We start from the raw sequence: 15,017 nt of genomic DNA, 5'->3' as shown, positions 1-15,017 counted from the left end.
CACCTCGATTAAAATTAGTAATACATCTATACACTACTGAGAACATTGCTTGGTTTGAGGAAGATACAGGCCCTTGTTCTGCTGATGGTTTCCAGGCTCTCTGTGCAGTTGTATGTTTGTTGGGCTTCCCTCATCCTGACCACATGCAGGAGACCCAACCCCTCCTGCATGTGCGGGAGCTGAGGGCGTCAAGGTATGCAGGCTGCTCACACACATGTGGACAGGAGAGCTGAGCCTGGCACCTGCTCTCCAGCACCTGCAACAACATCTGCCTGGAAAGAGGACATCAGAGTAGCTGGGTCCACTCTGGATGCAACCCCCAGTGGGACCTTGAGATAAACACAACCCATCCAAAGAGCCAGGAGGCCACAGGCCAGCCCCTCTTCACTCTCAGTGTTGCTGCTTCTCTGCCCTCACCCCAAGCCTGGCACTGCTTTGCCTCTAAGGGCACTCAACATTCACGTGAGCTGGAGTTGATTGCACACATATGTTGCTTGCCAAGCACAAACATGTTTCCCCTTCCCTCCTGAGCCTCAAGTCTCCGTCCTTGCTCTTTGTTGTGCCTGCAGTGCCAGGCACCTCATCCCATGGCCTTGACAGCACTGAGTCACCCTGGAAAACACCAATCCTGGTGGCCCAGGGCCCAGCCTGGAATTATTCTGCTGGTTCCTCAATCATACTGGTTTCCAAAGGCTTTTGCTTGTTCGCGAATTAGTCCTTACCTGCTGCCTTGGAGTGGCTCCAACAATCCAACCTTCTGTGTCTGAGCTTTTAAGTGTGCAGTTTTTAAGGCACAAACTCGAACTAGATAGGAAAGAGGAGTGGCCTGGCTTCTTTCTCTGTACTCATCAGTGTGAGCTGTGATACTGTTTGGTTTGCACAGATTGTGCTAGAACTGGAAACAGAACCTCCCAAGGCTTGTTAAGCACCCATACCTCCCCTGTCCCAGGCACACTCTGCTTCTCCATGAGGATGAGGCTAAGGGCCTGTGGCTGTTCCTTCCAGAGATGCAAGAAAAGGGAGCTGGAGGTTGCCTCCCACCCACAGCCAGACTTGGGTGGGGAGGAGCCCTCCCAAGCACAGAATGGGGTGGCTGTGGATGAGGAGCGGAGGATGGCCTGGGGCCTTTGAGAGGAGGAAGGACTGATTCATCTGGAGTCAGATAACTGGACAGCTGGAGTGAGATCTCTCTGGTTCTTCAGTGGGTGCCAGGAGGCTAAGCTGGCTTTCTCGTCAGGCCCCCTGCGCACCTATTTTTCCTTTGTGGGGGTTAGTTAGCCTCCCTGGAACACTGGACTTGGAGCCTAGATTCAAGCTCCCTTATTTATAAAGTGGGTCTTCTGAACCCCTGACTCTTCTCTAACATTGGAATGAAGGTTCCTTTTACCTTTTGAGGCTGTGGGAGGTACTTTCACTGTGCTGAGTGACTGCCCTTCCTGGCATGGGCAGCTGCAGGGGCACCTTCTCATGTGCAGGGCTCATCCTTCCTGGAGTGCCCCTTCACCATTGGCAGCCCAGCTGCTCAGACAAGTGAAGGCCCTTTGCATGCTGCTCCCTAGAAATATGTCAGCCATAGAGGTGATTTGACCATTTTTTTTTAGTAGTCATATTCAGAAAGGTAAAAAACAGGTAAAATTAATTTTAATATTTTTACTTAACCCACTGTATCCGGAATATCATTCCAACAGTATCGACAAATAAAGATGATGAATGAGATATGTGATATTTCTTTTTTTATGCTAAGGTGTGGCTTCATCATCCGGTGTGATCTCACACTCCAGCACATCTCATTTTGGATTCATCACATTTTGGGTCTTGATAGCCACCTGGGGCTCATGGCTGCCATGTGGGACTATGAGACCCTGGACAGACAGCTGTGCATGCTGGTCCTTTGCATGTAAGAAATGTGGCCTCTAAGTGGCTTTTTGTGCCAAAGGGGCAGGAAGTGGAGGACTTGCTTCTCCTTCTCAGCTTCCCAGTTGGTGATAGAGGTGGTCCTGTCCTTATAACTGTAGGCCTGGAAGGTCGTCCAGGCAGGACCGATTCCTGGAGGGTGCTGGGCTCTGGAGCCTGACATGGTGGAAACAGGGCTGTGTGTAGTAAGAGGTGCACCCTGGTCCTTTCTCTCCCACTGGGGAAATGCAGGCAGGGGCTGTGGGTTGAACCCTGAATGAGGGAGGTGCTTTCTCAGGCTGCAGGACTCCCAGCCTGTGCTGGGCTGCAGGAGATGGGGAGAGTACTGTGGTCCTTCACTCTGAAAATGCTCCTGGGTGCTTACTGTGCATGAAGTACTGTGACCCCTTGCAATGCCAGGGTTGCCACAGTCCTTGTCTCGAGTGCAGACACTTGATGGATAAAGCAGAAACATCCATGGGTCCTATTGCAGGGCCTGTGCAAAGCCTGGAGGTCAGAAGACGTGGCCAGGGCATAGGGGTAAGGTGGGTAGATATCAACCATGCCTTGGAGGTCCCGACACTGCTACAGGGCCTGATAAGATGGGAGTAAGGCTGCCTCTACCTCAAGTCACCCAGCTTGGGGTGACAGTGGTGTCAGGGACAGGTCTAGATGGGGAAGACAGAGCCTTCAGGCTGGACATGCCATCTGGGAGGTTTGCCATGGGGCGAGAGTGTGAGTAGCATGGTCTCAGCTGAAAAGAAGAAGAAAGGGTGGGGGTGGTAGGGAGTGGCCCAGGGCCTGCTTCTTCTTATCAGGAAAGGTTGCAAAAATAAGCCTTCCTTTTAGAGTCTTCAAAATCCTAAAGATCCTAAAATCACCATTTGAAAACACGTCCTGAATGTTCACCTCTGTGCAGGACGGTTGCTTCTAGGTCAAGTGCCTGGTGCCAGGCCACAGCCCACGGGGTGTATTGGCTCCATTATGTACCCTTTATTGGCTGATTCTCTTCTTGGTCTCCCGTACTTTCCAGTAGGTTTCCTAGGATTGCCTCCCACATAAACTCTCGACACTTGAATCTTTTTCTTAGGATTTCTGCTTCTTGGGGAGGCTAAGCTGGGTTGGCACACTTCAGTAAGTATTAATAGCACTAATTATGCTATGCATATTTAAGGGTGACTCTCTGTGAAGTCTATTTCTCAGGTGCCTGTAAACCTCATCTTTGATGTCCAGAATCACTTTTGGTCCTGTGGGCAGTCCCTCTTAATGGGACCATCAACCCCACCTACACGCCACCAAGACCTCAGAACGGTGCCTCAGCAAGCGCTGGCAGGGGTGCGTCTCCTGTACCCTGGCACTGTCTGGCCTCATCGGGCTCCTGGCCCTTCTTAGTCAGCTCCCTGCCTCCGGGAAACGCTGCAGCTGCTCTACTGTTCCCTGCATTCCTGATCTCCAGGCTGCTCACCTTGCTACCCCAAGCACTGGACTTGCCAAAACACCGGTCAGCTCATGGGATTATATTGGGTCCTAGTCCCATCTCTGCTTGGCTCCAGCTGTGGCACAGTGGTCTGGCCATTTCTTCTGTGAGACTCTATTTCCCCACCTGCAGGACCCCTGACACCAGCTGCCCAGTGTCTCTGAGAATGGTGCAGAGTACAGTCGGTCCTCCCTATCCACAGGTTCTGCACTGAGGATTCAACTAAACTCAGATAAAAAATATTTGATTAAAAAACAATTAAAAATAACAATACAAATCATACTGATGAAAAAGACAGTATAACAATGGTTTACATAGCATTTACCTTGTGTTATGTATTACAAGTAATCTAGAGATGATTAAAAGTATACAGGAGGATGTGAGTAGGTTATATGGAAATACTACTCCATTATATATAAGGGTCTTGAGCATCTTCAGATTTCGGTATGCTTGGGAGGTTCTGGAATCAATGCCCCAAAGATATGAGGGATGACTGTAGTTACAAGAGGGCTCTGGAGCCAAGCTGCCCAACTTTGGCACTTCCCAGGTGTATTAGGTTGCTGAGGCCGCCACAGCAAAGTACCACATACTGTGTGGGTTTAACAACAGAAATTTACTATCTCACAGTTTTGAAGGCCAGAAGTCTTGAGATCAAGGTGTCAGCAGGATTCATTTCCCCTGAAACCTCTCTCCTGGGCTTTAGGGACCGCTGCTCTCCCCGTGTCTTCACATGGTCTTCCCTCTGGGCCTGTCTTTGTTGCAATCTCCTTCACTTTTAAGGACACTAATCAAATTAGATAAGGGCCCAGCCTAATGGCCTCATTTTAACTTAATTACCTCTTTAAAGACCCTATCTCCAAATACAGTCACATTCTGAAGTACTGGGGATTAGGCTTCAGTTAGGCTCAGTGGAGGAGACATAATGCAGCCCGTAACATCACCTGAGTGACTTTGGACAAGTTTATTAACCTCTCTGTGCTTCAGTGTCCTCCGCTGTAAGATAAAAGTAATGACAAGGCTACTGTGAAGATTAAGTTAGAATACAAAGTTGTGGTCTTCAAACTTTTTTGCTTGCATAGTTCCTAAAATAATTTCAAAAACTATGCACTCAATCATTTTTTTGTTGACATCTAAACTTTTTCATCATAAATGTAAACTGTTGCAAAAGATGTAATTTCCATCTTTGACATCTTAAAAATGAAATGATTAGATCCATCTTTCTTTCACATCTAAGTGTCTTGAATTTAATGACTGTCTTCATTTATTTAAAGCCATCATGAGAAATAAATACCTACCCAAACAAGCTTTAACTGTTAGAAATTTTGTATTGTTTCTTCTTCTCCTTGAATTTTATCTTCAATACACTTCCCCAAGAAATTTCATCCTACTGTAATACATGTTTTGTTTTGAAGGTTCTTTATTGATTACCCTATTATACTTATCTGTAAGATAATATGTGTGTACAAATTTAAATTAATAATTTTTTAATTTCCTCATTTCATAAGTGTTAAAATATTTTTTAGATTGACTTATCAATATTGCACAATTAGTAAACTTTGGAAAATTAGCATAAGATTAATCAAAATGACACAAACATATCATAAATTTAGATACATAATAGCCATAAGAAGCAAAATTTATTGGGAATGCATTTTTATTGAAATTGACTTTTATTTTTACTTCATATACACTTGTATGAATTTTTTAGGGATAAAATTTACTGTCAATTTTGTTAATAGATGTTAGCTCTGAAATACTTCAATATAAAGAGAGTGTGAATGAATGAATGAAATTTTCTTATACTCCTCAACTTTTAGAACTACTTCCAAGGTGTATATCAAAAGTCACATCACGATTTATCATCCAAAACGATTTTTAATACTCTACCAGATGACAACTGGATTAGGTCATTATTCAATCCTTGTTGAAGGCAAAGTATTAGAAACATCTCCCCCTCGTGAAAGCTTTAGTTTCCTAGTTAATAATTTGCTTTATTGACACAGATATTAGTATTTTACATCAATTCTTGTTTGATGCCCCATTTACGTTTCAATCTGGGACAGGTCTCCAGGATGGTGTGCTTTGATTTTATGAATAGAAAAGGGTGATGTTAAAAAGGGGGAAGGGAAATGAACACGGCCAGACCTCAGGCATGTTCTAAGAGAATACATTCTTAGGAAAGAATACCATGGGAGGTGAGGATGTTAAGGTGATTCCTTAAAACTGTTTTTCCAAAGAGTACCCAGGGGTATCCAGACCCTAGACTGAAGACCACTGATCCATCTAATAAGCTTAGAATAGTGCCAGGGACACATGAAATGTTTGATAACTACTAACTATGGTTGTTATTATTGTTGCCTCTATAGATTATCTAGTATATAGTAGGTGCTCAGTAAATGGAATACAGAAAGAGTTAGGTATTAATAGGAGGCTGAACCAGATTAACCTGTACAGTTCCATTTGAAGCTGATATTCTCTTACCTTACTTTGGAAGCTGCATAACAGATCACCCCATATGTAATAGCTTAAAGCAACTATTATTTGCTCTCAATTCCACAGGTTGCCAATTTGGGCTGAGCTTAGCTGACCATTTCTTCTGCTGGTCTCAGCTGGAGTCACTCATGCAGCTGCAGTCTCTTGGTGCATTACCTGGGACCTGGTTGTTTGGGGCCTTGGCTGGGACAGCTTGTGTCTGCTCCATGTAGTCTCATCTTCCAGTAGGCTAGCCAGGCTTCCTCATGTGGTGACAGAAGAATTCCCTGCAACAAGAGAGGGCAAACCCCATAGCACAGGTGTCTTTTACACACCTCTTCTTGTGACACATTGGCTAATGTTCTCTTGACCAAAGCAAGTTCATGTGGCCAAGCCCAGAGTCAGTTTGGGAGGGGGTACACATGGGTGTGGACATATACAAGGAGGTGTGATTCACTGGGTCCACTGATGTAACAATCTACCACACAATTCAAGGGTCCCCCTGGTTGTTTCAGCTTTACCTCTATTTGAAGTAAATTCAGCTGTGAACCTCAGAGTGGACACTTGCTGGATTATGTGCCTAGGTATTCTTACTTTTCCTCTGCAGCCAGAATTATTTGGTTTTCCTGTAGAAGGAGGTTTTGGTTCAAGACTGTTTTCCTGAGGGCCTCTTTTTAGTCCTGGAAGAGGATTAATAAGAGAATTCAAACTCATTTTTCAATGAGGAGCTTCAAAATGGACAGGTTATTCCATCTGGCCTCAAGAGGGCTTATGACTCAGGCAGAGCTTAGAGGTTGGGTGACTCTATTACTTCAGGATCCCAACTTAACCTGCCTTGGCCCAAAATGAATACCCAGGAAGTCTGGGGTGTATGACTTATTGCCTGGCTAGATCCCTGGCTGGGACATATCCAGTCACTGTGGTGTCCATGTGATGGCTCTGCTGTGCTCTTCCAAACAGAAGTATGCAAGTCTTGAGTGTTTGGTGGTATAGCACCAATACCCGAGCAACACCTGGCTCCCTGCATTTCCTGGTAATTCCTGGAGCATATATATCTGAAGTAGCATTGGTTTACCATCTTCTATTATTTTTCCTTTCACAGTGAGACATTATTTGGTGAAATGCCCTCAGAACAGGTAAGAATATTTTCTTCCTTTTTTCAAATGAAACTCTTTGCCATTTAACTTTCTTTTGATATTACCAATAAATTGATTAAATTTGTAGTTTTACCTAAAGGTCTGCATATTTGTCCACAAATATGGCTGCAAATGTGTATCCTGCATGCATTTGCATGTTTCCAAGGTCTACAGTCTGGTTTTCACCCTCAGGGATCCAGAGAGCATGCAGCTTTTGCTGGCCCAGCAGGCTTGCTGGAGGAGGCTTGGTGTATGGTCCTGCAGAGCTGCTCCCCAGTTTAGGAAGGGGCTCACAATGGTCTGAACCACGTTGATACATTTTGACCACAAACACCCCTAATTCTCTTCACCAATGCTGACTTACTGTATGCCCTGCTTTTAGCTGGTGAGACACATCTTATAGGTAACATAATAGTTATAAGAGATACTGCTAATTCAAAGTGTTTAAAAATTTGGGACTTCTGATCCAGACAAGATGGCATAGGTCAATTTCTTTCTTCTCTTCCCTGCTGAGTAAATCTTTAAACCTTGGAAATAACATAAGAGACAACCAAATGAAGACTTTGAAAGGTGGTGAAAAGAAGGTAAACTGGTTTGGAATCCCAGGACTGGAGGAGTAACACAACTGCGAGACATCTTATGTTTTCCCATCCAACAGCAGAAGGTCACCCAGACTTGCTTTTTTCCTACTCCAATCTAGCAACAGAAAACATTCAGGTAAGCTCATTCCTCCCCTGGATCAAAGGGGAGTTCCCCTGAAAACCTCAAGTGAGCCTAGCATCAGCTGCAAAGAGGATGGATCAGGGGCTCCTCCCACAATGAGCACCAGAGGAAGAGCTCACTTTTTCTTCCAGGCTAAGACTCCTTTCCTCAACCAGCAAGAGGCACCTAGGCACAAAAGTGGCCCAGCAAGGAAGCTTCTTCATCTCCATGGGTGTGAGGCTTCTCTCCCCTACTGAAAAACATCCAGCTTCCAAATCTGAGGAAACTCTCTCTGTCCCCTCTGGCAGCACCAGCAGGGCCCAGTGGCACCATATAAACCAAACAGACCAAAATAATACTGTAAAGGCTCTGAAAATGAAAATACCATTGGAACTATAGCCCATAGAAGCAGACCAAGATTACACGATAAACCTGGGTGACTGCCTACAAAAATATGAGATTTAAATAGGACCTGGGACCTTGTGACAAGCTACTATAAAAAAAACCACCCATCATTTTAAAAACCACAAAAATCACAACTTGAATGAGAAGAGATAATAGATCGGATCAACACTGAGATGAATCAGGTGTTGAAATTATCTGACAAAAATTTTAAAGCAATTTTTTTCTTTTTATGAGATGGAGTTTCACTCTTGTTGCCCAGGCTGGAGTGCAATAGCATGATCTTGGCTCACTGCAACCCTCCTAGATTCAAATGATTCTCCTGCCTTAGCCTCTCAAGTAGCTGGGATTACAGGCACCCACCACCATGCCCAGATATTTTTTTGTATGTTTAGTAAAGATGGGGTTTCACCATGTTGTCTAGGTTGGTCTCAAACTTGTGACCTCAGGTGATCCACCCACCTCATCCTCCAAAAGTGCAGGGATTGCAGGCATGAGGCACCACCTGCAGCCTTAAAGCAGTTTTTATTAAAAAAAAAAAAGATTCAATGATCAATTCAAATTATCTTAAAACAGCTGACAAAATAAAAAAACTCAGCCAATAAAGAAAAAAACAAACATAAGGAAATTATAGAACTAAAAAGTACAAAAACAGAAATGAAAAACTCACCATTTGGGCTTGATAGGAGAGTGGAGATGTCAGTGGATAGTTTATGAAGTGGAGGACAGAGCAATAGAATTTATCTAATCTGAACAACAGAGAGAAAATAGACTAAAAACAAATCTGAACAACAGAGAGAAAATAGACTAAAAACAAACAAAAAATGAACAGACTTCAAGGACCTACAGGACAAAAGATCCAACATTCTATCATCAGAGTTCCAGAAGGAGAGGATAAACAGAGTAGATCTAAAACAGTATTAGAAGAAATAATGGCTGAAAACTTCCCAAATTTGGCAAAAGACAAAGCCCTATAGGTTTAAGAAACTGAGTGAATGCCAGGCATAATAATCTCAATAAAATCCACTTGAAAACACATGATAATTGAACAGAAAACAAAGTTGAATGACAGTGCATTTCTGCTCTGAATCCATGAAGGGCAGAAGGAAATGGCACATTTTTAAATACCAAAATAAAAGAACTGCCAACCCCAAATTTTATATCCAGCAAAACTGTCCTCCAGGAATGAAAGAGAAATAAAGACATTCTCAGAAGAAGGAAAGCTAAAAGAGGTTGCCACTAGCAGACCTACTTTAATGACTAAAATACAATCTTGAAACAGAAAAAAATGTTGGAGCCTTAGGAAGGAAGGAGGAATAATGGAAAGAGCAGAAATAGGAGTACATATGGTAGAGTGTTCTTTCCATGAATAGTTGTGAGTTTTAAAAATCACATTTGAGGATTTAAATAAAAATTATAGAATTGTCTGATGCTCAAGACAACACTGCTTAAAAGTGAGTGAGGCAAAATGACCTAAATAGAAGTCAAAAGTCCTTTCAAAGCAATGGAATGTTGGTGCCAGTAGACCATGTAAAGTCACATATGTGTATTGTAATGACCAAAGCAATCACTAAAATAACTTTGCAAAAACAATACACTCAGAATTCCTATAGATAGATTTTAAAATTTAGGCGAGTAACACAAAGAAACAGGGGAATGAGAATTACAGGAAATAACCAGAAAACAAACAATAATATGGTAGCCTTAATTGCTGAAATACTATTTATTTTAAATGTAAATGGTCTAAATACATCAATCAAATTGCAGAGACTCTCAGAGTGGATTAGAAAAATGACCCAACTTGTACGCTTTTTATAGGAAATTCACTTTATACACAATGACATAAGTAGATTGAAAGTAAAAGTATGGAAAAAGATACACAAACAATGAAATAAATCAGGTATGGATGTACTGTAGCTGATAAAATGGACTTCAGGGCAAAAAACCTTACTAGAGGTGAAGACGGACATTAGATGATAAAGGCTCAATCCATCAGAAAGACAAGTTTCCACATGAGTACAAGTCAAACAACAGAACCACAAAATTTAAACAGCAAAAACTGAAAGAGCAGAGAGAAGAAATAGCTAAATCTATAGTTTTAGTTAGAGCCTTCAATTCCTCCTCTTCCTCTACTGATTGACCTGCCATAGATAGAAAATTAGCATGGTTATTGAAGATCTAAACAACACAATCAACCAATGGCACCCAATTGAGACAGATCAAACACTCTAATCAACAGTAAAAAAACAAATATTTTTCAAGGCTCCATGGGACATTCATCAAAATAGACCATATCCTGGGCTGAAAAACCTCAACAAATTTGAAATAATTGAAATAATAGAGAATGTGTTCTCTGAGCACAGCGAAATCAAACTAGAAATTAATGACAAAATGGCTGCAGGAAACTCTCTAAATGTGGAAACAGTTTTTTGTTGAAAGTGACACGCTGATTCTAGATTATATATGTACATTTTTAAAAATAACAAAGTTGGAGGACTTACAGTTCTTCTGTCCAAAACTTATTCTAATGCTAGAGTAATGGAGACACTGAAGTATTGATATAAAGTATATAGATCAATGTAGCATAATTGAGAGTCCAGAAATAAATCCTTATATTTATGGCCAACTGACTTTTGATAGAGATGGCAGGACAGTTCTGAAGGGAAAGCTTTGTCCTTTTGACAGACAGTGCTGGGACAACTGGGTATCCTTATACAGAAACATAAACTGAGACCCTTGCCTCACATTGCCCCCAAAATTAACTAAAAATAGATCTTAGACCTAAACATAAAAGCTAAAATTACAACATTTCTAGAAGAAAACAGGAGAAAATCTTTGTGACCTTGGGTTGGGCAAAGTGATACTAAACACAGGATCCATAAATGAAAGAATTGATGTAATTAAAAACCTTTGCATTTCCAAAGACACCATTAAGAAATTGAAAAGATAAGTAAGCCCCATATTTGCAAATCAGATAACTGATAAAGAACTTGTTCCTAAAATATATAAAGACCTCTCACAACTCAATAATGAGGAGACAGATAACACAATTAAAAATGGGCACAAAAGATTTGAGCAGATGTTTTCCTAAAGAAGATATCCAAATGGTGAGCAAGTACATGAAAGATGTTCAGTGTCATTACCTATTAGGGAAGTGCAAATTAAAACCACAAGTGATATCACTGTACCCCCATACAATGGCTATAACTCAAAAGACAGACAATACCAATTTCTGGCAAAGATGTGGAGAAATTGGATCTTTGTACATTGCTGGTGGGAATATAAAATTGTGCCACCACTTGGGAAAACAACTTGGTAGTTTGTTAAAACCTTTAAGTTACCCTATGACCCAGCAATTCCACTCATAGGAATCTATCCAAGAGAACTGAAAGCATATATCTCACGAAAACATATATGCAGTTGTTCATAGCTGCTGTGTTCATGATAACCAGAAACCAGAGACAATCTAGATATATCCATCAACTTGTGAATTGGAAAACAAAATGAATATATCCACCCAGTGAGGTACCACTTAGTAATAAAAAGGAACACACTGGGTATGGACCAAAGCATGGATGAGCCCCAACAATACTAAGTGGAAAAAGCCAGATACAAAAAATTGCATACCGTATGATTCCATTTTGATAAAATGCCTAGAAAAGGTAAATTTATAGAGACAGAAAGGAGATTAGTGGTTTCCTCCAGCTGAGGGTGGGAGTGGGGATTAACTATAAAAATACAAGAGGGAACCTTTGGGGGTGATAGAAATGTTTTAAAACTGTATTGTAGTGATGCATGAATCTAAAAGCTATTGAACTGTACACTTGCGATCAGTACATTTTATGGTACGTCAACTATGCCTCAATAAAACCATTTGTTTCTTTTTTCAAGCATATGTCCCAATAAGGCCCCCAAGACTAGGGTGATTCTGGCATTTCAGACTTGGGTAATGGCTGGAGATGGTCAGAGCTGTGGATGATCAGCCTGCCAACATGCTCAGGATTTGCTTTCTGTGATGTTTTTGTCTGGCCTTTTGTGTCTAGCAAGCAGCCTCTGGCGACTGGGGCCCCTCTTTGTTACCTTACAGTTTGCTCATTCTGAGCTGGGGCTGACTGAGGCTGGAAGTACAGCAAGGATGTCATCCCAGCCTGGTGGACATTAGAATTTGATCTCCCCTCAGCCCTGGGATAAATGAGGTCAAGATGACCACAGAATCTTGTTCAAAGGCTGCCTCCTTCTCTGCCAGCCATGCTGGGCACTGTCAGGTTGGTTGGGTGTCTGAGTGGCGGTTCTCCCTATGAGCAGTCTCCTGTTGGGTCAACCCACAGATTTGCCTTTAGAAAGCCTGCATTTACTCTACCTTCATCCCAGGACCCTGCTAGGGCCAGGCCTTGACCCATAAACCTGGTAGTCAGCTCCTGGCCAACTTTGCGTTCATTTTCCTGATTAGAACCTCATGCCTGTTTGACTTAGTGCAGCCCAGACTGGCCGCCAGTGCTAGTGAATTGGTCAATTATTGCCTTTATGCCTGGCTTTGGCCTGAATTGTGCTCTGCCTCTGTAGCCCAGGCAGTTCCTCCTGTCTCTGTTGTGCCAGGAGCTCCCAGGTCCCAGCACCCTCATCTGTCTGCCTGCTCTGTGCTGCTGCCATGGGCAAACGGGGCCCTGGAGTCTTAAGCTGTGATAAAGAAGAAGCCCTTCTCTGGCTTCTGACCATTTCATCCTAAGGGGGAACCGACAAAAAGCACAGGGTCAGGAGAAGATGCCTGGGTTGGAAACCCTCAGGCAGGGGAGGGGAAGGGCCTCCGGAAGAGACCATGTGCTGGCTCTGAGGCTGCAGTCACTGAACGAGGGGCCTTGCCAAGTAACTGGGCCAGAACCTGGAGACTCAAGGGAATTCCATGACTTGCTAAGAAAAGTTCAAACGGAAGGAAAATAAATCTCATCTTGAATGTTTATTGTCCCCGAGGTTGTAAATTGCTGTCTCTTGGAGGGGTGGCCCTGACCTTCAGGAGTGGGAGACTGTTCCTTTCCCAGGGCAGAGTGCTCTGAGGATGCAGAGCAGAGAGCAGGGCCTGAGTAAGCGTCTCAGGGATCTGTGAGGTTCAATGTGCCCTTCCCGGGGAGGACAGCCCTGAGAGTAGCTCAGCTGGAGGATATAAAATTGCTCCAAAATTCCTGGAAACCTGGAGTAAAAATGAAATCCCCCCAGTTGCACAGAGCTGTGATGCAGTCCATTCTGCAATGACTTTCCAATGGATCCAGATGCTTTCTTTCCTGCAGGGCAAGGAAAGTTGTGAGGAGGACTAAAGGGGCACCACAAAGCCAATTCCCAGCCAGGATGTCTCCTGGCCTTTTGCTTCACCTCTACTTATGGGATTGAGACAATAAAGTACTTGCCAATGAGGGAAGTTATAGTGCAGCAATGAATGGTACAGAAAGTCAAGGCAATGGAAGGAGAAGCGGCAGGGTATAGATATGGAAGCTGAGGATGGCTGCAGAGACATTGCAGCCCCCTGACTTCGAGAGGTCCAATGGCCTCTCATTAGAGGCATCTATTTGCAAAAGCAAACCTCACTGAAATGAACAGTCTTTACTGTGATCAGTTGTAGGGTCAGATTAATCAGTTATTTCAGGGGCTTTTCTGGGACACGTGTCAGAGTCAGGTCCTTCTCCTCCTGAGTGAGCCCTCAGTCTCAAAGAACACCAGAACTCTAAACAGACTTATGCTGTGCCCCAGCCATTTCTCATTGTTGCTTGCTTGGATTTTAACCCACATGCATGCTTGTGCCCTCCCTCTGCCCACATCCACCTGAGCAAGCAAGGTGGTGAGGATGGGGGCAGTAGACTCAGGGACGGGGTCTCTTTGGCCACCTCCCTTCCATGCCCCCACAGTCATTACTACCTTGTCATGTCCACACCGCATTCCAGCACTCAGGCCCAGTGTCCTTCTTCCACAACCCTCCAGGCAGGGGTGGGAGTGGGGAGGGCAGGCTGTGAGATGGGGGTGGTTCCTGGCATAAAGAACATGCACCTGGATTCCGACAGCTTCAGTGTCAGGTAGAGTTGTGCCACTTGGCAGCTTTGTGAACTTGGGCCACTTACTCAGCCTTTCTGGGAATGTTTCATCCTCCACAGCAGGCACAGACTTGCCTGTTGTCACTGTCGCTAAGGGTTTCCATAGGAATTCGATGAGAGAACAGTGGTCGTAGACTGGTGCAGCCCAGCTCTTTACTGGATTTATTTCTTATTCTCAGAAAAACTCTGCAAGGCACAATTGGTTTCCTCAGACTGAGAACATGGATGAAACTGCCAATGATTAGACCAATGACTAGCCCTCTGTCATTCACAAACCTTCTGAATCCAGGTTATGGCTTGGATGTGTGTCCCCTTCAAATCTCATGTGGAAATGTAGCTTCCAATGTTGTCGGTAGGCTTGGTGAGACGTGTTTGGGTCATGGGGGCGGATCCCTCAGGAATGGCTTGGTCTGTCCTTGTAATGAATGAGTTCTGTCACCTGATGAATTCACATGGGATCTAGTTGTTTAAAAGAGCCTGGCCCCTCTTTCCTCTTTCTCTTGCTCCCTCTCTCACCGGATGATATGCGGGCCCCTCCTTTACCTTCCGCCATGATTGGAAGCTTCTGAGGCCCTCACCAGAGGCCCAGAAGCAGATGCCAGCACCGTGCTTCCTGCACAGCTTGCAGAACCGTGAGCCAATGTAAACCTCTTTTCTTGATAAATTACCCAGTCTCAGATATTCCTTTATAGAACACAAATGAACTAATATACCAGGTGACAGAAAAGCCGGCTCAGACTGTCTTGTCCGGGAAGGAATCTTGCAGCTCACCTAAGGATGCTACAGTGGGCAGGTCTCAGGGCAGCTCTAGCCAGAGGGACACAGGGTCATCAGGGTGGTGGCTTCCAGCCCCTGCCC

The 15,017-nt window shown here is 43.7% G+C and overlaps 1 protein-coding gene across 1 annotated transcript in view; it reads left to right on the top strand.

The window, feature by feature from the left end:
• VSTM4 (V-set and transmembrane domain containing 4) overlaps positions 1-15,017 on the top strand; it is a 102,658-nt gene that overhangs the window by 45,113 nt on the left and 42,528 nt on the right. Inside the window, exon 5 of the mRNA XM_003278169.3 lies at positions 6,945-6,978. Within this exon, the coding sequence (XP_003278217.1) occupies positions 6,945-6,978 (34 nt within the window). The remainder of the gene's footprint in view (positions 1-6,944; positions 6,979-15,017) is intronic.

Source organism: Nomascus leucogenys, chromosome 18 (assembly GCF_006542625.1).
Source record: "Nomascus leucogenys isolate Asia chromosome 18, Asia_NLE_v1, whole genome shotgun sequence".
In the NCBI taxonomy this organism is placed as follows: domain Eukaryota; kingdom Metazoa; phylum Chordata; class Mammalia; order Primates; family Hylobatidae; genus Nomascus; species Nomascus leucogenys.
Note: the sequence above shows the minus strand (reverse complement) of the source record. Positions and strands in the feature narration are given on the sequence as shown.